General features: G+C 41.5%; 1 protein-coding gene across 2 annotated transcripts; it reads left to right on the plus strand.

Moving 5' to 3' along the window:
* The first annotated feature begins 574 nt into the window (after positions 1-574).
* On the plus strand, positions 575-24,287 carry abcc1 (ATP binding cassette subfamily C member 1 (ABCC1 blood group)). Of its 2 annotated transcripts, XM_061748293.1 has the most exons (31): positions 579-743; positions 4,116-4,292; positions 4,384-4,512; positions 5,491-5,628; positions 5,740-5,865; positions 6,228-6,289; positions 7,202-7,333; positions 8,015-8,239; positions 8,325-8,502; positions 8,601-8,762; positions 9,145-9,237; positions 9,344-9,547; positions 9,973-10,119; positions 10,366-10,453; positions 10,542-10,611; positions 10,733-10,859; positions 11,114-11,290; positions 11,651-11,818; positions 11,914-12,088; positions 12,180-12,246; positions 13,301-13,427; positions 13,542-13,746; positions 15,593-15,903; positions 16,014-16,213; positions 16,738-16,864; positions 17,784-17,885; positions 19,032-19,178; positions 19,375-19,533; positions 19,734-19,900; positions 20,429-20,623; positions 20,878-24,287. In XM_061748293.1, exons 1-31 carry the CDS (start codon positions 681-683, stop codon positions 20,984-20,986), a joined length of 4,557 nt encoding a protein of 1,518 aa, XP_061604277.1. In that variant the 5' UTR covers positions 579-680; the 3' UTR covers positions 20,987-24,287. The 2 variants fall into 2 exon arrangements, with proteins under 2 accessions (XP_061604278.1, XP_061604277.1); XM_061748294.1 differs by lacking the exons at positions 20,429-20,623; positions 20,878-24,287 and having other exon boundaries at positions 575-743; positions 19,753-19,889.
* The last annotated feature ends 1,056 nt before the right edge of the window (positions 24,288-25,343 follow it).

Raw genomic sequence — 25,343 nt, forward strand, 5'->3', positions numbered from 1 at the left:
CAGAACATTTTGTCTGGGAGAAGAAAAACAAAATTCCAAAACATGATTTATTTCTTTTAAGGAACAATGGGGTTTTCACTAATTTAATTAACTCATGATTGTAAGGAAATAATGTGATGTGTGGTACCAAAGTGTAAACATTTCTCTATAAGTTTGTTGATTGTGAATTTATTGAGAATAGTGATAGAGATTAGTGGCCAGTTGAGCTGGTGCCCAGGGAAAACCCACGCAGGCACGGAGAGAACATGCAAACGCCACACAGGTGGGGCCGGGATTTGAACCCCGGTCCTCACAACTGTGAGGCATATATGCTAACCAATCGTCAACCGTGCCGCCACAATCCAGCCCTAATTTTTTTATATTTAAGTGCTTAAGCTCCACCAATACGTTCCTGAAGGTCAAACGGCATTTATCGGATATAATGTTAAAAAAAACAAAGTTGATACTGTTTTTACAAAAGTTCTCACACTGAACAGTTGCCATGGCAGAGATTTGACACCACGAAGAAAGAGGCCATCGCTTCTTCTCCTGTACAGCAGGGGGCAACATTTCCATTTCAAGAGTGTCGCCGTCACGCACTTAAAGAAGAAGCGGCAACCTTCCGCTTCGCGTGTGAAGCCTGAGGAGACGTGAGTTACGAAATCCAAACTCCCAAAAGTCATTGTCACGACTTCACTTCCATGACGTCCCTGCAAATGGGGCTTGACAGATTCTGCGACCCGGACGGTTCCGACCGGTTCTGGGTGAGTTTTTGTTTTTTATTTCCGTGTTTCGACTTCTGTTTACGTCTGTTCTGTTTTGCTAGCTACCGGCCACCGGTGGCACATGCTAGCAAAGTGACCAGTGAACGCTCCTCATCCGAAGACAGCTACGGAGCAGTTAATTCCGTTTAGCAGTTGCTTGAATAACCGGCTTTATCGATCGGTGTCCCCCCCCCCCCCCCATCCCCTTTCAGTATCCCCCATTTTTGTTTACGTTCTGCTTTAACGTCAATCTCAACCCTATGTACTCTATGCGAACAAGTAGGGGCAGAGAGGAAAAGAGAGGGCAATTTGCCATTAAACCATTAGGAAAACAAAAAAGAATATTGAAGTCCAGATGGCTTATATATGACTAACAAGTTCTCTTTCTGTATTTTTTTATTTAAGAAAATGAAACTGGGAGTCCTTTCCAATATCAATCCACTTTGGAGCAATCGGTAAATAACTTAATTGTTCGAGGAACACCCTTTTTCATCGCCAAAATTGATACACTACCATGTCTTGGTATGACGTCAGCAACGGACCTGGAGAGCAAATTTGCTGCATAACTGTGTGTCGCTGTATAACGGTTCAGTTTTTGCAGATGCAGTGCATTGGAGATTATTATTATTTTTTTTTTATAAGGTCAGTGTAGTGCAATTACTCCCCTGCACATCTCGAATACAGTAATAAGCTTTATAGGCTAATTGACGTACATTTGGCAGCAATGGCACACAGAAGATCAATTGGGCTCTTGTTTTTTTAGCAGAAAAAGAAACCTTACAGAGTACTTTACCCATTTTAAACAAGCCACAATCAGTTTTAAGAATAAATTCACAAATACAAACCTTAGACCCAGCAATAGCTAATGCACACACACTTAATCTCGATAGGAACAAATGCAATTAAAGAGCACAGCTGAACTTGATTTACTACATCTACAGTACTGTAGTTTAAAACATCACTGCAATGAATTCTGGGTACCCATAATGCTTTTTGCTGACGACATTGCCAGGACTGTGAGTGTGAGGGATGGTGCGAATGGTTAAACCAGGAAATCACCTGTTGACGCCATGTCCGCATGAGCTGTTGTTCACGTTACACAATTAATCAGCATGTGGTTGTATTGTGTGTGTGCACGGTGACCTCAATTGTACCAAAAAAAAAAAAAAAAAACACCCGCACCTCACGCCAAAGGGCAGTTTCACACTTGGCATTGTGAAACTTGTGTATTTATATAGTAATAGTGTCTGAAATACTCAAAAAGCAAAATTATTTTATTCAAAATGCTGTTTTGGGGAATAATTTGAATAAAAGTACCACTGGCTGGTTAGAGCGTCTGCCTCACAGTTCTGAGGACCGGGGTTCAAATCCCGGCCCCGCCTGTGTGGAGTTTGCATGTTCTCCCCGTGCCTGCGTGGCTTTTCTCCGGGCACTCCGCTTTCCTCCCACAGCCCAAAAACATGCATGCTAGGTTGATTGAAGACTCGAAATTGCCCGTAGGTGTGACTGTGAGTGCGGATGGTTGTTTGTTTATGTGTGCCCTGCGATTGGTTGGCAACCAGTTCAGGGTGTACCCCGCCCCCTGCCCGAAGATAGTTGGGATATTCTTCAGCACACCCGCGACCCTAGTGAGGAGAAGGGGCTCAGAAAATGGATGGATGGATGGATGTATAGAAATAATTTTTGCTTTGTGGGGAAAGCAGAAATCCTATTGTAGCAACCTTGCGTATTGTCCATGAGTTTGTGGTTTCTGATTGTCCGGGGGGGCCACAAAAGCCACAGGACACGTGGCCGCGAAACAAGGGAGATGGACGTTGGGGAAAAGGACAGTTGGCTACCACGCAAGTGGGGGGCGCGTAATAAAATAGTGTGCATCAACAGTGCACCAAGCTGTCACAGGTGGTAGTACCCGGAAAGCAGGGAGGCGGGGCGACTGTTCAAAATGGACGTGCTGTTTTTCGTTTATATTATCAATCCACGCTCTTGTCGTCGTGTTACGAAAAATAAACGGTTCAATCTTTTTGAGAGATGCTGACCGCTCAGAAAAAGGTTTTACTTCCTGTAAACGTTAAAAACGTGCATCGCATATTGTAGCGATGGAAACTGAGGAATGCCTCTCCCAAGACCTCATTTTACGTTGCATTTGGCGATGCAATACCGAATATTTATTATTTAATAAATAACTATTGCTCGGGTTTTCTGGAATTTAACCCCTGCGATAAATGAGGGTTTACTGTACTATAAAGTGGCAGTATTTACTCAGTTTACATATTGTGACTGTCAGGCAGAATTCGCCCACCTCCGAAATGACAACTTTTCCGGAAAAAAAATGACAGCGTGCTTGAGTTTTCAAACACTGCTTTGTTCAAGTGGGTTTTATAACTTAATTGCTAGCATACGCTGTTGCATACTCGCATTAACACAACCATGTGCCCATCAAAGTCCCCAACGGTCACATGACGCCACCGCCGTACAAAAAGCCTTTAACGTCACAAAAGCGAAGGCCTGTGTGACATCATCTTCCCAAACTCTTTTTCAAACGTGACCGATGCAATGAATGCGACAATGAGCTGACAAAACCTGTATCTGTTGATGAAAATGAATCTGGACACACTTGCCTTTCTTGTGCAACGAAGCATTACAGCGAATGTTTTAACAAAACAGGACTACTCAAATGTATCAAACCTCTCTATTTTCACTCGTCCTTATATATAAATTTGCAACATCAGACATTACATATTGGAATGAAATTTGTTTTTCTTTTCCTTTGACGTATATATAATACACACGATTGCTTTTTATTGGGGGGGGGGGGGGGGAACGTGTATTGCGCATGAGAAATTACGGTTATTGATTTTGGCAACAGTCAGCGTATACCAAACCAAACTGAAAACCGTGATATGAACCAAACTGTGGATTACCCCCCCCCCCCCTATTAAATAAGGACATTCAGTCAACTGAGGAGATTCTTTCATAAACTGCCACCTTTAAAGCACTTTTTGCAAGCAATACTGGGCTGACTGACTGCAAGAGACTCTTACCTAAAAAGGTAAGCTGTTATATGTTCTAATGAAATGGAAACAATAGCCAGTTATGAGATTGCCCAAATTCACAGTGCCAGCTGCGTGGCAATTTTTGAAAGGCGTTTTTTCCACGTCGTTTGAAAAAAAGCACATACTGATCCAACCTTGGGCTGCATCCACCCCTTCCGTCCAGTTTTGGGCAGCATCCAAGATGAATACAGATCTTGTTTTCTCATGGAACACGAACCTGAGAACAACGGCCACTGATAGGAAATCTCATCTGTGCTTTTGCTGTTTTGAAATGGCCCAAAATGATTGAAGTGTGTGTGCAATGATTTGCCTCGACCAGGATTGGGACCGCTCCTGGAATACTACGAACCCAGACTTCACTCAGTGCTTCCAGAACACTGTCCTGGTGTGGCTGCCATGCATCTACCTCTGGCTGTGCGCCCCCTTCTACCTCATCTACCTCCGGTGCCACAGTCAAGGTTACATATGTATGAGTCACCTTAACAAAGCCAAAACTGTGAGTCACACGGTACATCCTATAGCTTTATTTGATGACGTAGCTATGCATCGGGATGTCATCACGGCGATAACTGTTCTTCTGTCTGCAGGCTTTTGGCTTTCTTCTATGGATTATCTGCTGGGCAGATGTTTTCTATTCTTTCTGGAAAAGAAGTTCTGGCAGTAAGGTTCTTGCACCCGTCCACCTAGTCAGTCCAACCATACTGGGCTTCACCATGGTGAGGGAATTATGTCATACACTAATATTCATGTTTGGGTGGCACCAACAATGATTGATCAGTGGTTAGAATCTTAGGTCTGCCTTTTTATATCGATTTGATGTTCTCTATGTGCAAGTCTGTCCTCTCTGTCTGTTAAGTTAGGTTGCTCGAAGAGGCCCGCTGCACAGCGAGCGATGTTTTGCTGCTATTCCAAGTTTGAATTGCCGGCGGACGGTGTTGCAACGTCGCACACGTAACAGCCGCTCAGAAATGAGCTTTCACAGAATAAATGGCGTGAGCCACAAAGCCGTACCTGTACAGAAAATATATTGAGTTTTATCATAATAAGATAAGATAGGATATGATAACCTTTATTAGTCCAACAATGGACTTAACTGTTTTTATAATTTCATTTGTAGGCGTGGCTAGAAAGCAAAAGTGTAGTCGCTGTCACAATGGAATGGGGCAATCGATTATGGCCAACAGCCTCTTAAACTAGCAGCACACTCTCTTTTATGATTTATAGAAATGTAAATAATGTGTTCACAATGAAAGGTAGACCTCAAAAGGTTTGTACAGTGCTAATACAAAAGTAGACTTAAATCTGAAGACAGCAAAGCATGTTGGAGCCATTATTGTCATGTGGGAATGTCCGTCCGTCCATCCATCCATCCATCCATCCATCCATCCATCCATCTTTACCGCTTCTCCTCACACGGGGGGCCTATCCCAGCTATCGTTAGGCGGGAGGCGGGGCACACCCTGAACCGGTCGCCAGCCAATTGCAGGGCCATGTGGGAATGTTTGTCATGCAATTGATTTGGGCCTATTTATCATGGTTGGTCATGGTATAGTTTTGTGGATTAAAGAATGAATGATGCCAAACAGCTAGAGGGGCGTTCCATAAAACGATTGCTTGTAACGACATGAGCAAAAGACCCCAAATCTATTTGAACAGTTGGGGAGTGTCCTGATAAATGCGTACATGTGTTCCAGTTGCTGGCCACCCTGATGATTCAGTATGAACGAATGAAAGGGGTTCAGTCGTCTGGAGTGTTGCTGGTTTTCTGGCTGCTGGCCTTGCTTTGTGCCACAATCACCTTCCGCTCCAAGATTGTCCAAGCCCTGGACCAGGTCAGTTTTCCGCTGTCAGGGGTGCAGCAGGTGTTCATCCCTATTTTCGGAATTGACGATCCACAGATTATGACACGTACCACAAATGAAGACCGTATGCGTTTGTTGCAGCCGTCAACCATTTGCGTGTGGAGGCACACCACTTTCTTTGTGTACTACACCCTGCTGCTGGTCTCCCTGATTTTGTCCTGCTTGTCAGATCAGCCTCCACTCTTCTCCCAAGTTGTCAAAGACTCCGTAAGTCTGATCTCTCTCCAATGTGTAACTTCGATTAATGAATACGACAGGGACGAAGTAGAGTTGTCATCATTTCTCCTCCTCAGGTCATCTTTTAAAATACGAATGTAAACTGCTTTAATGTTAGTCATCTTAGGCTACATGGATGCGTGGCATCGTGTCAAGCAAAAGACAATATTTCAGTCGTGTATTCTGAGCATGCCATTTTGTTAAAATCAAAGTGATTTGAGTTCATGTGAACTACAAATAATTCGATAATAGTTTGTCATTCGCATGAAATGTTTGGCTTTTCAAAATAGCATCAGAGAAGTCTATTCTGCACCAATGCAGTGTTTTTTCTTGATTTCATTTGTTGTTGCTAGAATCCTTGCCCTGAGCCTGGAGCTTCTTTCCTTTCCAAAATAACATTCTGGTGGATTACCAGGTAAGCAGTCATTTAGTACATTTTTGGCACTATGGTCACGGTTTACATAAGACTTTTAACGGCTCAGCCATAACCAAAGCACAATAAATCAAGAATAGCAAATCACAATTACAGTATTTATTTTTATTTTTTTTTGGGGGGGGGGGGTGGATTGACCCTTTAAAACCTTGTGATTTGTTCTTTTTTTAACTTTTTGTCTCACCCTCCCTGTGATCTGAGACGCACTCCCTTCACGGTTCCATTTCTCTGTCAGTTGGTTCTCAGAACCACCCGTGTCACATTATTTAGACTTGTAAATAAATACATTGTTAAATTATCTCCATGAAATGCATACTGAGAGGCTGCAGACTTGTGGATCACAAAACAAAACTTTTGTTGAACTAATTATGCAAACATTGTAAAAGTTATCTATCACCTAATATTTATTAGCTTGATTGGTTTTGTGGGTTTTATTGTTTTACTCTGTTGAATTGTTTCCTTTAGTGCCTGTTCATATTTTATTGGATTACTTATTTTCTTGTTGTCGCCCACTATTTTATACTACGTGTATTGAACATAATCAGCGGCTCTAGTATGTCCGGTTGTGTTGGTTGTTGTATGTAGTGTTTTGACGTTGTGAGTTGTCCTCTTTTTGAACGATTATATAAACTTATTCAGCAATGTTGTAGCATTCAAAAGAAATTTCCCTCTGGGACAAAGTTGATCCAGATCCTGAAAAAGTTTCCTACAGACTTGCCAAAACCTAAAAAAAAAAAAATGAACAGCGACCTCTCCATTTCGAATGGCATAACCGCTCTCCTAATATCCCGTGTCTCAGATTACATGCCCCCGATTGTTTGTCGGAAAGTCTTTATTTTTAAATGTTCAATATTTGTTGGGCCCTTGGCACTTTACCCTTTTGTTCCTCACCAGGATGATGATGAATGGCTACAAGCATCCCCTTGAGGAGAAAGACTTGTGGTCTCTGAACCCTGAGGACCGCTCACAGAAAGTGGTACCAAGGCTGGTTCAGTGTTGGAACACAAATTGTCAAAAGGCAAAAAGGTCAGAAGCCCAGTGTGGCTCTACTCTAAGGGTATTTGTCTTCATATATTATATAGAATCAAAAAAGATTTTTGTTTCACTTTTAGGGTTCAATATCAAGTATCACAAACAATTTGAGGATGTCTGGTGGTAGATAGATCTACATCCACAACCATTCATTTGTTGCTGGTAAATGTATTATTAATATTCTTCATTCACGAAAACATAGTTGGTAAAGCGCTGCTCCTCCAGTTGAGGTGGCTACGACACCTGGCTAGAATACCTCCTGGGCGCCTCCCTGGTGAGGTGTTACGGGCAGTTGCCATGCGTTCTGCTCTTCCGGATGAGTGTCAAATGTTCCGGAGCAGATATTTTGCACACTAGGTTCACTTGGCTCGTGCGTGTAATCGACCCTCGTCCGCAGAGTTTTCATGCCAGGTGGCAAAAAATGAATGGCGGCCTGCAAATTCTCCGTAGGCTTATTTTTTTTAGTATTATTTTTTTACTAATGCACATATAATTTGTTCATGCAAGACTTGATATTAAAAATACTAGTGTTGTTTCGAGTCTTTCTGGTGGTGTATGTTTGTTTAGGCTGAGATGCAAATGTTCCTGACATCATCAAAATGTTTCTCCTGCGACGTGACCCTGGATAAGCGGAAGACAATGTATGACCGGATAAATTTTCTTGAATGTTTCCAGAACAGAACAGAAGACATTGTACTCTCCCCGGCGGGCCCGTAACCCGAACAACAAGGAGAGTCAAGCTACAGGAGAGTCTGAAATCTTACTAGTGAAAAGCACCAAAAGAAAAGAGCCCTCCTTGCTCTGGGCTCTGTGCCTGGCCTTTGGGCCATATTTCCTCATCTCGTGCTTCTACAAGTTCATTCAAGACGTCCTCATGTTTGTTGGACCTGAAATCCTCCGGTCAGACATCATTCAAATGACTTTGACGTTCGGTTTTGCTTTTGTGATTTATCAGTGTGTTGCTATTTGACTTGATTATCTCCAGGCTTCTGATCCGCTTCGTGAACAACTCCAGCGCCCCCTCCTGGCATGGCTACTTCTACACAGCTCTGCTCTTCCTATGTAACTGTGTGCAGTCACTCATCCTCCAGAGGTATTTTCACATCTGCTTCATCACAGGCATGCGCTTGCGCACTGCCATCGTTGGAGCAGTCTATAGGAAGGTACTTGAAATGACTGTGTTGTGGAATGAATGTAATGAATTAAAAAGACTTTTATGTCATCTCATGTCAAACTTCTGTTGGCCTCTCTGCTCTTTCAGGCCTTGGTTATCAGCAGTGCGGCCCGCCGCACGTCCACCGTTGGAGAGATGGTCAATTTGATGTCAGTGGACGCTCAGCGCTTTATGGATCTTATCGCTTATATTAACATGATATGGTCCGCTCCCCTGCAGGTGGTGTTAGCCCTGTACTTTCTCTGGCAGGTGAGAATCTTTTGTCATCTGCCGTTGCATCGGGGGAGGATGGAGCCCAATTCCTACATTTTCCTCGAGAACCTAATAATATCCATATCTCTTAAATCCCATTACACATTAATGTCCAATTAAAGTGTGTGTATATATACTAAAATGGTTCTAAGAACGCTCCCGTCTGTAATCAGTTGTGGTTTATGATGACTAGGAAGACCTTTGTTGGGGCCATTTGTGCTTGTGATTAATAATTGAATCTTTTAATATAGAATATTGCTCTCCAGGTAAAGACAGCCATTTATTTCTCGGGCTTATGGTAAAGAGTTGCTATGTTGTGGAAATATTGATAGAAACCTTCTTGAATGTTTATAGAAGGCATCTTGTTACTCTTTTGCAGAACCTGGGCCCGTCTGTTCTGGCTGGAGTGGCTGTGATGGTTCTAATGGTTCCAGTCAATGCTTTCATCGCTATGAAAACCAAAACCTACCAGGTAGGCCACACAGGACCGCTGTCTAAGCAAAGCTACGCGGGAGTTTTGGAGTTTTCTATTCGTATTTTTTCCGCTTCATATGCTTGATTTTTGTTTTCCTTTGCAGGTAGCTCAGATGAAGAGCAAAGACAGTCGTATTAAGCTGATGAATGAGATGCTGAATGGTATCAAGGTGTTGAAGCTGTATGCCTGGGAGCTTGCCTTCAAGGGCAAAGTAACAGACATCCGAGAGAGCGAGCTGCAGGTACTAAAGAAGGCTGCCTACCTTGCCGCAATGTCTACCTTCACCTGGGTCTGCGCACCCTTTTTGGTGAGCATCCGCTGAATTAAAATGTCTTTTTTTCCATATTTCCCTTCCGCCTATTTTGAATTAAAAAAAAAAAAAAAGAAGTTTACATATGGTACAGGTCTAGAGCAGCACTGCTCACACAAAAAAGAGAACCAAGTGAACCCCAGATGAGTAAGCAATTTGGCGATTGGGGCTAGGAAAAACTCCCCGTCTTCAATTAACCTGTTGCACCATGCGTGTTTTGGGAATGTAGCAGCAAACCCGGAGTACGATGATATTGTTATTTTCGGTGAGGTCTCCTTCATTCAATATTCATATACACTTTCAATACAAAATATATTTATTTGTTATTTATATTTCTATTATATTTGTTTTTATTATTATATTTATTATTATATTATATTATTTATTTATTTGCCACCTATCATTTCTTTCTCGTTGTGCAGGTCGCCCTGTCCACTTTCACAGTATACGTGCTGGTCGATGAAAAAAATGTGCTTGATGCCCAGAAGGCCTTTGTTTCTCTGGCACTCTTCAACATCTTGCGTTTTCCTCTCAACATGCTGCCTATGGTCATCAGTAGCATGGTGCAGGTCAGTGGTACTCAATGCACATGTTCAGTCACTCAAGCATTATGGAAGAAGTCACTGTGAATTGCACATTAGTCATTTTCGCTATTCATATGTTGTTACTAGCCAGATAAACATCATAAGGACTCAAGTTGACATGATTTAAACCTAATATTTCTAAGATTTCAAACATGGTTTGTTGGATCAGCACTTCTTGGAGATATACAGTACATGAGTAGTTGAAACATTGAGTGCACTGACTATCTTAAGGCGAGCGTCTCCTTGAAACGGCTGCGAGTGTTTCTATCACATGAGGAGCTACAGGAAGACAGTGTTGAACGCAAAGCAATAGTAGGCTGTGAGTCTTTTTATTTCTTCCCGCTTTCTTACATACATTTCCTGACATGCGTGTACACTGCACATACTTTTCTCTATTTTGATCGTAGCCTCAAACAGTATATCCATAGTGGATGGAGTTTTCAGCTGGTCAAAAACAGAATCGCCAACGCTCAAGATGTAAGTATCCAGTTCTGCATTCCGAAGAATTGTCTGGTTTCTTTGTTTGGGTTTGTTTTGAGTTTTGACACTTTGAATTGCTCCCTGAAATAATTTGATATGTTTGTGTGTGGGCCTGCAGGCTGAATGTGTGTATCCCAGATGACTCCTTGGTAGCCGTTGTGGGACTCGTCGGGTCTGGAAAGTCCTCTCTTCTGTCAGCCTTGCTTGGAGAGATGGACAAACTTGAAGGAAGTGTGGCTGTCAAGGTGTTTACAGGCAATTGGATGTAGCATACTGAGTTTTACACGATACAATACACGGTTAATTTGTTTGCTGCGTTACCAGATTTTTGAGCCCCTGGAAATTCACGTACTCTGCATAAAATGGCCGTAATTCCTAAGTGTTACAGCCATATTTTTGTACAGCCTCCCAAATTTGACCTGAATCTTGTTTGTTTTGATTTCAAGTTCATTGGGTCAAAATCATTACTTTGAACCTAATTACATGTTTCTCCATGCAGGGTTCAGTGGCCTATGTTCCTCAGCAGCCCTGGATACAGAATTCCACATTGAAGGAAAATATCATTTTTGGCCAGGATATGAGTGAAGTCTGGTACCAGCGTGTGGTGGCAGCATGTGCCCTCGAGCCTGACATCGAGATCCTGCCTGCTGGAGATGCCACCGAGATTGGAGAAAAGGTATGGTTTCGTAACCTCGCATCCACATGATCTGAAAAGCGGAACAAATCGTTGTGTCCGTGGGATCAATTGAGGTCAAATGTTGTACGACTGCCAATTGGGCCTCACCTAAGTGACGGACGATTGTCTTGCATTTTATATTATACATATATGATGCCACCTCCACCTCACTTTTGACATTTGGTTCTAAAGCTGTACCCAGAATTTCTTTGCTGCCTGGATGTGGAGCAAGACAAGTGTCTTATAAGTCACACTATACAATTTGAAATTGTCACAGATCTGATTATCTCCCAGATTTGCTTCAATATCCAGCACTGTTTCACACACAACAAGCCTGTCTACCATTTGATCTCTGTACAGGGTGTCAATCTGTCTGGCGGTCAGAAGCAGAGGATTAGCCTCGCCAGGGCTGTCTTCTGCAACCGCACCGTCTACCTGCTAGATGACCCGCTGTCTGCTGTTGATGCTCATGTCGGAAAGCACATATTTGACCATGTCATCGGTCCACAGGGCTTGCTGAAGAACAAGGTGGGTTTGATTGTAGTAATGGCATGAAAGCGGTAACCCTAACCCAATGTTGTTGATGTTCTTCCTGAGCTGTTTGCGCGTGTGGATCTATGCAGACTCGTGTGCTGGTGACACATGGGCTGAGCTACCTGCCTCAGGTTGACATGATCCTGGTCATGGTGGATGGAGAAATAACAGAAGTTGGCTCCTACCAGCAGCTCATGGCCACTGAGGGAGCCTTTTCTGAGTTTCTGCATACGTATGCTGGGGTCGACCATGCAGACGACAATGGTGAGACCCACTTACTGCACTTGACACAAGGACATACTGTATCGACGGTGTTTGGCTTTCCTACTTTCCATTGGTTTGTTTCCCTCCTTAGATTCAGAATCCAAGCCAAAAATAGTAACCAAAGGAATGGAGAATGGGAGTGCAACTGGTCTCGCCAGGTGAGTTTAACTGGATGACAATAGTTGTCAGCTGGATCAGTCGAACGGTAGAATTCGAGGTGTTTCAGAAAAGTTCCAAAAAATATCTAGATTTCCAAGCCAAACGACAAGCTTTCCCCTTCAACGTGGACCAGATCATCAACCACATCTACAAAGAGATCCTGCGTTGTTTGCCATGTTCATTGCGTAAGATGAGGCGAGAAATGTGGCTGACAATGAGCCCGCTCACAATGTCCTGAGCATCTGACAGTTCCTGGCTGAGAACATTATCGCTGTGCTGGAGCAACCTCCCTGCTGACTCGAGCTGGCCACCCCCCACCCTCTTTCCCCATGCTCGAAGGAGTCATCAAGGGGACCCTTTTTGAAAATGTGGATGACAAAGATTGTCATGATAGTGGAACTGTGGACGATCCTGAAATAATCCTGCCAGGAGTGCAAGAAAAATTTTTTTTTTTTTTTTGTTTTCCACATTTTAGCCTTCGTCAGAGTTGAAGTGTCAGCCAGAAATAGTAGCCAGATAAGAGAACTTCTCTTTACCTGCAAAATATTTGTTTGAGCACAAGAAATCTAAACCTTAAAAAGAAAAAAGAAGGCCAGATGAGCGCAATAGATGTATTACAATTTGAACCTATTGATTTAAAAAAAATATATATATATTATTATTCGTAGTAGTAGTATTTTTAATGTTACCTCCTTTTTATATTTTGGCATTCCACATCAAGCCTCTTGGTCTCAGTTGGGTCTGTTGGGTTTTTGCATTGCCTGGGGCTTCGCTGTTATTTTTTTGTGATCATGACGCTGGTATCTTGCTGTGTTTTTATGTATTGCGTTCTATTCGGTCTGTCAAAGCACTTTGTAAATGTGTTTCGAAGGTGCTGTATCAATAAACTATTATTAGTATTCATATTTTGTGATGAGAGTCCTGGAACTTTTCTGACACACCTCATAGGTTCTCTTCATGGGATTTGCTGACAGTTAAAATAAGTAACCTGTTCACTTCCTGCTTTCTTTATACATATATACATTTTATTTTTTTCATTTTATTTTTTTGTAGCTCTGGTCAAAGCAGCAGTACATCCAAACTTTCTCAGTCAGGCAAAGAGAAAGAGGAGCTCGACAAAAAGGCCAAGAACGCGGATGTGGGCAAGCTAACAGAGGCTGATAAGGCTAGAACAGGACGGGTAGGTTGACAAACTACATCAATGCAAAAAATGTTATCATATGAATACATTGCTCAAAGTGTAAAGTCTTAAAGTCTAAACTTGATGCTGAATCCATGTCTTCCTATGCCACAGGTCAAGCTGGCTGTGTTCTGGTCCTATTTTAAGGCAATCGGTGTCCTGTCCTGCATCGCACTGCTGCTGTTTTTTGCTTATAACGTGTTTTCACTCTTCTCTAATTACTGGCTCAGTCTCTGGACTGATGACCCAGTAGTTAATGGCACTCAGCCTAAGAGAGAGCTGAGATTGGGCATATATGGTGTTCTTGGCCTGTCACAGGGTGAGGATATTTCTTCTCTTTTATTACAGTCTTATTCGATGCCATCTAGATATGTCTTGTTCATTTATTCATTAGTCTTTAATTTCAATTAGCATATGGCTTTAAAATACACCGTATTGCCAAAAGTATTTGCTCAACTGCTTTGACTCACATATGATTTGAAGTGATATCCCATTCTAATTCCATTTGGTTTAATATGATGATGGGATGTGGGAAGGCTTTCAGCCAGGTTTAGGAGTCAAGTTCTTCCTGGAACATATTTGTGAGGTCACACGCTGGTGTTGGACGAGAAGACCTGGCTCTCAGTCGCCACTCTAATTAATCCATAAGTGTTCTATGTGCTTCTGGAAAAAATGGTAATAAATTCTCATAAACACACTCCTAAACCTTGGGGAAAACCTTCCCAGAAGAGTTAAAGATGTTACAACTGCAGAGGGTCGACCGATGTCATATTAAACCGTTTGGATTAAGAACGGAATGTCACTTAATTTCATATCTGAGTCAAGGCAGGTTAGTGAATACTTTTGGCAATATAGTGCATCTTCATCACATTATATTTATACATTATTTTCCGATTCCACATAAAACATTTGTCACGCAAAAATAAATTGGTAAACTGCAGTGATATAGGATCAGGATAGCTAAAAGTTTTTTTAGATTCAGATTTTTTTAGAAATCTGTAGGAACAAAAAAAGCATACATTTCTGATGCTGGTTTGTCATTACAATACCACTTATGGTTGCATGTACATAGTATTATTTTGTCAAAATTGAATAAGATGTGAAATTTTATACACAGTGACAATTATAAAATAAAATGAATTGGATGGTTCTGTATTGACACCTTTTGGAGCAATAGGGGTTTGTACAGTGCTGTGAAAAAGTATTGGCCCCCCTTCTCAAATTCTTAGATTTTTGCGTTGTTTCCCCACTTTAAGATCATCAAACAAATGTAAATATCAGACAAATAGAACCCAAGTGACCTTAAAATGCTGTTTTTAAATGGTCGTTTATTTTATTTAGGAAAAATACAAACTACTCAAGTCACCTGGTTCTGTGTGAAAAAGGTAATGGGGGGCGGGCCCCTAAACCTAATCACTGGTTGGGCCATCCTCAGCAGCAACAACTGAAAACAATAACTGGCAATGAGTTTTTTCACATCTCTGTGGAGATATTTTGGCCCACTGTTCCTTGGAGAATTGTTTGAATTCATACAAAATGAAGGGTTTTCGAGCATGAATGCTGTTTTTAAGGTCATGCCACTGCCTTTCAATGGGATTCAAGTCCGGACTATGACTAGGCCACTCCAAAACCTTCATCTAGTTTTTTTTTTTTTTTTTAAGCCATTCAGACATGAACTTGCTGGTGTGCTTTGGATCGTTATCCTGCTGCAGAACCGAAGTGCGCTTCAACTTGAGGTCACAAACTGATGTGCTGAACATTCTCCTTCAGGATTTTCTGTTTTGGTTTTTTATATATATATATATATATATAATAGTTTGATGATCTTGTGGGAAAACTGCAAAATCTAATAATTTGAGAAGGGGGCCAATACGTTTTCATGGCACTGTATTTATGTTCTACTTTGTATGACATAATTCTGCCGTTGGGCGAAACCGTTAAACATGGCAATTCTTTGGTTTCCTGAAAATTGGTGGTTTTGTAGATGCGGGGTTTCCGCCCAACCCCAGCGATATGCAAGTTCTTGCACAAAGTAAATGAATGCTTTGAACTCTCATGAGAATTTGGAATGCGATGGTTGATTTAAGTATGTGATGCTTACAAATGGTGATCAAATGGAATTAAGGTTGATCTGTTTCAATGCAAACCTCATTGTTGTGTTGTAGGGGTGACCGTCTTTGGGTACTCCCTGTCAATGTCCATTGGGGGCATTCTGGCGTCTCGCTATCTTCATCAGTCCATGCTCTTTGATGTCCTTCGCTCACCTGTGTCTTTCTTCGAGCGAACCCCCAGCGGTAACCTGGTCAACCGCTTTGCCAAGGAGATGGACACCATTGACACAGTGATCCCCAGCATTCTTAGAATGTTCTTGGGCTCCATGTTTAATGTGATTGGTGCTTGTATTATCATCTTGATCGCCACACCCTACGTGGCGATCATCATTCCCTTCCTTGGCCTGCTCTACTTTTTTGTACAGGTTAGTTTTTCAGATTCATTCCTTTTCAGTGCTAATCTATGACACATCGAGTTGGACATTGATATGCTAATTTCCTTTTAATGCTACACTATTGCCTTCTCTCTGTTCAGAGATTTTATGTGGCGTCGTCACGCCAGTTGAAGCGCCTGGAGTCCGTCAGCCGTTCACCTATCTATACCCACTTTAATGAAACACTGCTGGGCACGTCCGTCATCAGAGCTTTTGGTGAACAAGACCGCTTCATAGGAGAGAGTGATCGGAGGGTTGACCATAACCAGAAGGCCTACTACCCCAGCATTACAGCAAACAGGTGGGGAAGAATGGGATTAAGTGCCTTTCCTCAAGTAATGGCCACAATTCTAATCAAAGCAGTACATCAATTGGAACAAAAATACGCCTCACCTCCAATAAACGTCACCTTTTTCCCCTTCAGAACATCCGGGTGCCACCACTGGGTTGCTGTAACTGGCTTTACAATGTCAGATATCAGCATGTGTTGCGATAGACCAATGTTTTTAAGTCATTAGTCATTCTTTCTGACCCATTTGTAGGAATATAATGGATTTTACAAAACTATTATAATTATTATTACTGTTAGCAATAATAATAATAATAATAGGAACAATGATTACAAAATACAAATAAGGATGCATTCTTACAAAAATAATAACAATAAATTACAAAATCCTCGTTGCACCTGAAATGGACTATTTGAGGAAATAGCATTGCTTAGTCAACAGATGCAAGAATAGAAAAGGGCAGATGATTAAAGGTCTGCCTTAGGCCTTCGATTTGCCGCTTATTTGTCAATTTGATTTGACCGTTTCTATTCAGGTGGCTGGCAATTCGTCTGGAATTCGTCGGCAACTGCATTGTGTCATCTGCTGCTCTGTTTGCCGTCACAGCCAGAGAGAGCCTCAGTCCAGGTATCATGGGCCTTGCGATCTCCTATGCCCTTCAGGTAAACTTACTGTTTCAGAATCATCTTTCGTCATTTCAATGAAATCTTTGCAAAGAGAGCGGGAAGACGGACGATGACACAGCTCATGGCAGCTTCCGCCCTCCACTCTGAAGATTACGGAAGCAAAAACCAATGGTTATCAGAATAAGGCCCCTCCCAGTTGTGGATGAACATGTGATGCCAACGCAAGTGTAACGTGAACATGCAGATCGGATGTACAGTGGCACCTTTGACTTGCGAGCACACCAATTTATGAGTTACGAGCTGTTGCTTGGTTGATATACCTATAGACGTATTTTGCTTTATGTTGCGTGCACATTTTGAGTTACGAGCGAGCGTCTCGCAATTTGAGTTACGAGCAAATTAAGATAGGAGCTTGGTCATGCGAACACGGTTTGAACATGTGATTACCTGCCTTAAGCATTGGCACTGTCCCTCACACTGACGGTCCTGCCAATGTAGTAAGTGGTTATTGTGATGTGATGTTTTTAACTACAGTACTGTAGTGGAAGAAAATCAGGCTAAAATTTACTCTTCACTTGCATTTGTTCCTGTCGATATTGCTATCGCGTGTGTGGGTTAGGGTTAGCTATTTGTCGGGCTAAGTTTGGTATTAGTGAATGTTTTTTTTTTTTTCATAAAACTCTGACTGTGGCTTGTGTTTAAAACTGTGTAAAGACTAAAGTAAGCAAAAATAGCTGAGTGGGCTAATCTACAACATGGTAGACGTACAGCTTGTCCCTTTTCATCTTTCATGTACTGTAATTCTCAGAATAACACAAGCCCACCTCTTCCTGCATTCCCATAAATTCCCTCCTCCTCTGACTTTCCACATACACTTTAGCTTCATTTATTTTGTTCAGGAGTTCAGGGCGGAGATGAAATCACCCTCACGTGGCTAACCCTCTCTCGTGTGCAGTTGACAGCCTCTCTGACCTGGCTGGTGAGGATGTCCTCCGACATGGAAACAAACATTGTTGCAGTGGAGCGAGTGAAAGAGTACAGCGACACAGAAAAAGAGGTACAGTCCACTTTTGGGACATTTTGATGGAGCACTATTTTGTGTGATCCAACGAACTTGGAAGTAGGCAAAAACTCACACACAAAATACATTGCCTGCATTTTTCCATTCTTGATTTGGAGGCACTTAACTTGATGGCACTGTTAGTTAGGCCCATCACTGAAAAATCATTTTTCAGAATAGTTTTATGTGTGCGATGTTTAATTTTGGTGTGTCCCGAGCAGTACTCAAATGTTAACATGGGCCAAAAATGATAGCAGAACGACTCTCTTGAAATTCGCTCATTAAAGCCCGTGCCCTGATGCCTAACTTCATGAAGTTCAAAAGCTATATCAGTAAACTTTTATTAAACAAACTTAATAAAAGCCATGCTGAAAACCAGTCTTCACATCTTCTAGGTATTTTCTTTTCTCATAGCTTGATTGGTTTTTTTGTGCATTTTATTGGTCGAGCTTCTTTTGCGACTTAAGTTGTACAGTGTTCCCTCGCCACTTCGCGCTTCACGTTTTGCGGCTTCAGTGCTTCGCGGGTTTTTCCAAAATATTCATTAAAAAAAATCAATAAATACAGCCTTTTCTGCAGCCATATTGCGGAAGGACGCGTTGTTTCATGTTGATGCGCGAGAGAGAAGCTTTCCCTGCATGCCAAGCAAACAGATGAGTTGACTCAGAGGCTTTGTACATGCCTGTACTGTACTGTACATGCCACAGGCACGCATACAAGGGGCGTGATTGGTTCCCGGCGCGACATCGACCAATGAGGGCACGAGTAGATTTATCCCGTGAGCTGATTGGCTGCGCATCATCGCAGCCTCACCCAGCATCTTCCCTTGTTGTGTCTCGCCAATCTCGTCCATGCTGTTGGCTGTCTCGCATACTCACGTCTTAGTGTTGTGTTCGCGATAACTTTTTGGGATTAGTTAAGCCCTTACGATGCCACCAAAGCGCTGTGCCCCCTGCGAAAGCTTCTTCTGCGGCGCCCAAGAGGAAGAAGATGATGATGACCATCAGCGAAAAAGTGAATCTTGGATATGATCAAAGAGGGCAGATGTTATGCATCTGTAATTTGCGGTTTTCCACCTTTCGCGGGGGGTTCTGGTCCCCATTCACCGCGAAATAATTTTCACGTACATTCTGTGACCACCAGGCTGAGTGGACGCATGAGCCCTCCAGCCTGGCCCCTGGGTGGCCCACTGAGGGTCGCATAGAGTTCAGAGGCTTCGCCCTACGATACCGCCCCGATCTGGACCTGGCCATCCGCAACATCACCGTCAGCGTTTCAGGGGGAGAGAAGGTCTTGCACTGTTTTGTACATCTGCAATCTATTTGTCACCCCTGTAAAATTCCTGCTTTAAAGAATATGTACAATATGTTTGTTTGTTTTAAATCTCAGCGTACGCCATAGTGTTTACTTACATCAACTCAACTCTATATTGACCTACATTGTGATCGTCTTCATGCTAATGTTTTGTCTGAAATCCTCCTGAAAGGTGGGGATCGTAGGGCGCACGGGAGCAGGCAAGTCAACCCTAACGTTGGCCCTGTTCAGGATCATCGAGGCAGCCGAGGGCCAAATTTTCATTGATGGGATAAACATTGCCGAGCTTGGCCTCCATGAGCTCCGCTCCAGAATTACCCTAATACCACAGGTCTGTGCTGTGAGGTTACGACGAACCAAATATTTGCTGCTTAGAAATGTTTCAATGCGCTGGAATGTTGTCCTTGCTATTCAAGTCACAATCACTCATGTATTCCTCATTTGAGAAACAATGACTTAAAGCAAAGTGCATAACACGACTGCTGATTTTCTGTGATGCACAATGCACTCCACCTTTCTATCTCCCCTCAGGATCCAGTGTTGTTTTCAGGCACCCTGAGGATGAACTTGGATCCATTTGAAAGCTACTCGGATGAGGACATATGGAAGTCTTTGGAGTTCGCCCATCTCAAGAACTTTGTGTCCGGGCTGTCAGACAAACTCAGCCATGAATGTAGTGAAGGGGGGGGGAACCTCAGGTAGTAACTTCATTTCTCTTAGCACTAAATCAAAATTGCAGCCTCATTCAAAGTTTTCTTACCACTTTTTTTTTTTTTTTATATTTATAACGGACTGTACATCACATAATGATCTTAAACTGCTTAGCGAGATAAAAGCGGAGAACTCTCAGAGCAACATTGATCCTTGAGCGGGATGGTGAGCCCCCACTTGCTCCTGGTTGTGTGAATGGACTGTTTCATTCTTTCCTTGACAATAATTGCATTGAAGGACCTACACGATATTCGCTCACCTGCCTTGACTCACATATGAACTTGAGTGACATTCCATTCTTAGTCCACCCTCTGCAGTTTAACAGCTGCATCTTAAACGGCTTAAACTCTTCTGGGAAGGTTTTCCACAAGGTTTAGGAGTGTGTTTATGGGAATTTAGCTACTACAGTGAGTGCACCAGTAGTATATAATTGGCCCGACCAGAAATGTGACGACAAACTCAAGACAAAAAAAAATTGGACAGGGTCCCATTCACTGTCTGTGTTTTTCCTCTAGCGTGGGCCAGCGCCAACTGCTATGCCTGGCCAGAGCATTGTTGAGAAAGACCAAGATCCTTGTTCTAGATGAGGCCACAGCTGCTGTGGACATGGAGACCGACACCCTCATCCAGACCACCATCCGCTCTCAGTTCGAGGAATGCACTGTCCTTACCATCGCTCATCGCCTCAACACCATCATGGATTACACAAGGTACCATTTCCCACATTTACAGTTTTCATGACACGACAGCAGGGGTCGGCAATGAATTGCCAGGCCACAAATAGCAAAAATGTTGGGGGTAAAAAAAAATTGGAAAAAAATACACCGGAATTTGGGGAAAATCTATACCGAAGCGTATGCTGGTGTCCACTGTGTTTGTTCTAGATTCATGGCACAGTTGACACTGGCTCTGAGGAAGCTCTGTGTTGTCGCAAGAATTAAACGAGCGCACTTTTCTCATTTAGGGTACTGGTTTTGGAGAGAGGAGAGATGGTAGAATTTGATTCCCCATCCAATCTCCTGGCTCAAAAGGGATCCTTCTACAAGATGGCCAAGGATTCTGGGCTGGCCTGAAGCTTTGTCACCATGGTCCTCCAAACCACTTCGCTGGGCTCCCCTTGCTTCCTATTGTGAGGGTCTTCTGTGAAGGAGCGACAAAGGTGGCACAGCACTTTGTTACGTTTGCGTGTTTGATGAGTCAAGCAAAGATGTCGGTGAAAACAATGGGCTTGGTTTTTACCCTCGCACCAACCTTCCATCTTAATGGAACTACTAGTTAACTGCCTTTCATAAGCAAATATGCTGCTTCTTATTTATCCCATAGCTTTAGTGGCTCCTCCTGTTCCAGCCAGGGAAGGGGTCCACTTAATGTAGCTTTTTTTTTGGGGGTTTTTTTTTTGGGGGGGACACCTGTGGTGATCAGCTTCCTCCTATACCAAAGGTTTAGCTCCGGGATTCAAACCTGTGGTGATTTGAACTGTAGGTAGCTATTAAGTGGTTTACACTAGGTTCCATGCACTATTTCAAAGGTACATATACTTTGTGCAAACTTGAACTGTTTTCAGCAAACATTTGGCTGATAGAAAATAAATCACGGACTTAGGGGCTATATTGGAGGGGAAAAAAAATTCCCCCCTAATTTTCTGAAAAACAATGTTAGGATCCACTGCTGTTTCCAATTTTGATGACGTATGGAGCCGGAACCTGCTCGGTGTCGCACACTATTTGCAAAGACAAATGATTTGCCGTTTTGAATGTTACTTCATCAGGATGGACCATTTCAGACTGGTGGTATTGAGTGCGGCAACTGGTCATGTCACAGACTTCAGACAGTGGCGGCGTAGAATGTTCAACTTTAAATGCACAAGTTCAAGGGAAGAGTGGGACAGATGCCACTTTCCTGTCACTTTACAGGCTGCTTTATTTATAGGTTTTTTTGGTTTTGTTTGATTCATCTCATTTCAGCAGCTTTAAATTAATGTTAATATCAAATATTTAAGTTGATTATTCTATTCTCTTGTGGAGCTGATGTACTTTGAGCAGTCATGTGTTTTTGTAACTCCAGGAGTCTGAGTGATTCATAGGATTCAAATTTTAGGCTTTTGAGGACATGTTTTGATTGTTTCGCCACACATTTTTTTTAAGTGTACATTTTAGCCAAGGTGCAGCATATCTATTTGTTGATCAACTACAGAGTTTTGTTTGACTTAAGATACCACAAAAATAAATATATTTGTCTGTTGGGAGCAGTTTTGTGTACAATGAAAACCAAAGTCCCCAGGCACGTGCACACATAGACATCAAAGGGGTGCTTGAGCCACTGCCCTTTTCCTTCCTGAAGAAAAAGTACCCTTTATTCTGGGGTGTTATTTTTTTAAATAAATTAATTCATCTCTCTTACATATACATTCCTGCTTTGACACAACTTCCCTGTCAATTAAATATATATAAAAAAAAAAAAAGAAAACTCCAAATAGCTGGTTGGGAGATAAGGCTCAATGCGCTTTGTTAGGCCTGGGACACACACAAATATTTTTCAACTCTTAAAAGATTTTTTTTATCTGCTGCAGCCCCCCGCACATAAAGTGGAAAAAAAAAATCAGCCATTTAACAGTTTTGGTCGTCGTGTGTGGTGTACTCGCCAACACAGCATACCACACACACACATACACAAAGATTCTGTTCCACCGCCGATCTAGAAACCTTGAGTATATATATATATATATATATATATATATACAGACAGACAGACGTATTTGTATATGTGTGTGTATAAGTGTCTGTGTGTGTGTGTGTGTGTATATATATATATATATATATATACATGTGTATATATATATATGTGTATGTATATATATATATATATGTATATATATGTGTATGTATGTGTATGTATGTATATATATATACATATGTATATATATACATATGTATATGTGTGTATATGTATATATGTATATGTATATATACATATGTATATGTATATATATATATGTATATACATACGTGTGTGTGTAAAGTTTTACCTGAAGAGTCATGTCTTAACCATCTATGGAATAATTTTGATTGTAAACATCTACAGAGAAGGTTGCTGCTGTAAGGAGAAAAGGAAAAGGAAAAAATGGAAGACAAGAAAATACCCAACAAGTTCCAAACAAAAAGAAAGCTACAAAGCAGAGAGAAAATTAATGAGTGGAAGAATTGTTGTTGTAATTTTTTAATTTTATTATTCCCCCCCATATTTTCTCAATAAATTGTTTGCTGTGGTTTTCTGTTTCTCTGCATTTTTTTTTTTATTTGTTTATTTTTTAAAGAAAATGTACAAAATGAGCAAGAGGAATGTGGATTGCACTGAACCAAACCTATAACTAACCATTGGCCTAGTTGTTGTTTCGGGGATCAGTTGGTTTGCTTATGGGAAGAACAGTCATTTTCATTTTTGAGTGAAGATCAGGTTTCATTGAAAGTACCATTTATTTCAATAACGCCAATAAATTATTGTCTTGTGCAAAAATAAACACATTTTGATCCTGTATCTGAAAATTCTTACTTCACTATGTTCCTCTCCCTGATGCAATCAGTTAATCTAAATATTCACGAGAGACTGGTAGCATACAAACCCCATAGTGCCACAGTTTCTTTTGTTCTTGCTTACTCTTGTGATAAACCCAGTGAAAACCATAGAGAAACTCATCTTTGTGTGGCCATATTTTGTAGCAAAAAAAAAATGTTGAAATCAGAGTATTCAGTAATTATGAGTGTAAGGGTACTGAAATAAATAGGTAAATCAGAGATGTCCTATTTGTTCAGGAATAAAGTAAAAGATGTGCCCTTTTTCCTCACTTGAGGCCCTGCCCCCAAAAATGTATGTGCATGTCTCTGGTCCCTTTGTGTGTGTATAAAAGCAAAACAAGTTTCATTTGACAGAACATCTGCATGTAGTTATGGAGTTTCGAGTCCCTCACAGATTAGAGCCTTATCCACTATGTTGTCTTTTTTTTTTTTTTTTTTTTTTTAAATCTGAGACAGTGTGTGAGTCTGTTATCGACCATAGCCATATTGGACCTTGGTTGCTTCACCTAGACTTTTTTTTTGAAGTGTCAGAAAGCTAAGTTGGAGAAAGCTTATCCTTGGGTGACAAAATGTATCATACAATTTCGAATAAAGATGGCATTGTCAGTGTGTTGTTACTTGTCACTGGCCAAAATCATGGTTCGGTTTTCTCTCATTTGGCTGTTTTCTTGCTCATGATTGTCAATCCTGTGGATATATAAAGAACATTTATGTATACATCAATGCAAAGTAAATAGTTTGTTTTCTGCATTTTCTGATCTTTGTTTTCAGTTTTAAATAAATGCAGTTTATATACGCATTATTTTACTTTGTTATTTCATGTATGTGTGAACATGACTGCATTAAATAACAAATGGTGAAAACGAAAAACCTTAGTGTGGAGGACCTTTATAGATTCTCAATGGAATACAAATGTAATTTAATAAGTCAGATGAAATACAAAAAGTAATCATCCCATTCTCTATCTTAACAAGGTCAAGCCAGTTTCTTGCTCTTTTTGGTTTGACACATAATAGAAATATTTTTTTTCAGTAAAATCGTTGGTGCCAGTTGTATATCATACAGTTATAAGAAAAATGTCTCATGTCCAATATCTTGTATGATGTTCATACAGTCCTCTCCAAATGTATTGGAACGGCAAGGCCAATTCATTTGTTTTTGTTGTGTACTGAAGAGATTTGGCTTTCAGATCAAAAGATAAATAGGAGACAAAAGTTCAGAATTCCAGCTTTTATTTCATGGTATTTACATTTAGATGTGATAAACAACTCAGGAGAGATCCTCTTTTGTTTGAAGCCACCCACTTTTCAAGTGAGCAAAAGCATTGGAACGTGACTGATGGGTGTTTCTAGTAGCTCAGGTGCTTAAACATTAGTTTTTGGCTTTGGGTTTCACTTGTGAAAACTGCATTTGCTGTTGAGCAAACATGAAGACCAGAGAGCTGTCTATGGGAGAAATGTAAACCATTTTGAAGCTGAGAGAAGAGGGCAAATCGATCAGAGCTGTTGCACAAACATTAGGCATAGCCAATGCAGCAATTTTGAATGTCCTGAAAAAGAAAGAAACGAACCGATGTGCTGGGCAACAGAGATCGGACAGGTCGGCCAAGGGTATCAACAGCAGGTGATGACAGAAATGTGAGAGCTGTGAAGAAATACCCAAACTCTACAGTCAGTGACATCACTGCCAAACCTCCACAGGGCAGGGGTGAAGGTATCACAATCCACTGTTTGAAGACTTAGAGAGAAGAAATATACAGGCCATACCACAAGATGCAAAAAGAATCGGAAGGCCAGATTGGATTTTGTACAGAGATGAGCCACAAGCGTTTTGGAACAAAGTTTTATGGATTGATGAG

The sequence above is a fragment of the Phyllopteryx taeniolatus genome, chromosome 16 (assembly GCF_024500385.1).
Source record: "Phyllopteryx taeniolatus isolate TA_2022b chromosome 16, UOR_Ptae_1.2, whole genome shotgun sequence".
NCBI lineage: Eukaryota > Metazoa > Chordata > Actinopteri > Syngnathiformes > Syngnathidae > Phyllopteryx > Phyllopteryx taeniolatus.

Coding starts and splice junctions, on each gene's coding strand:
- abcc1 (XM_061748293.1), top strand. CDS start 681: ATGACGTCCCTGCAAATGGGGCTTGACAGATTCTGCGACCCGGACGGT. Junction 744..4,115: donor ACGGTTCCGACCGGTTCTGG/GTGAGTTTTTGT, acceptor TGCCTCGACCAG/GATTGGGACCGCTCCTGGAA. Junction 10,120..10,365: donor TCATCAGTAGCATGGTGCAG/GTCAGTGGTACT, acceptor GACTATCTTAAG/GCGAGCGTCTCCTTGAAACG.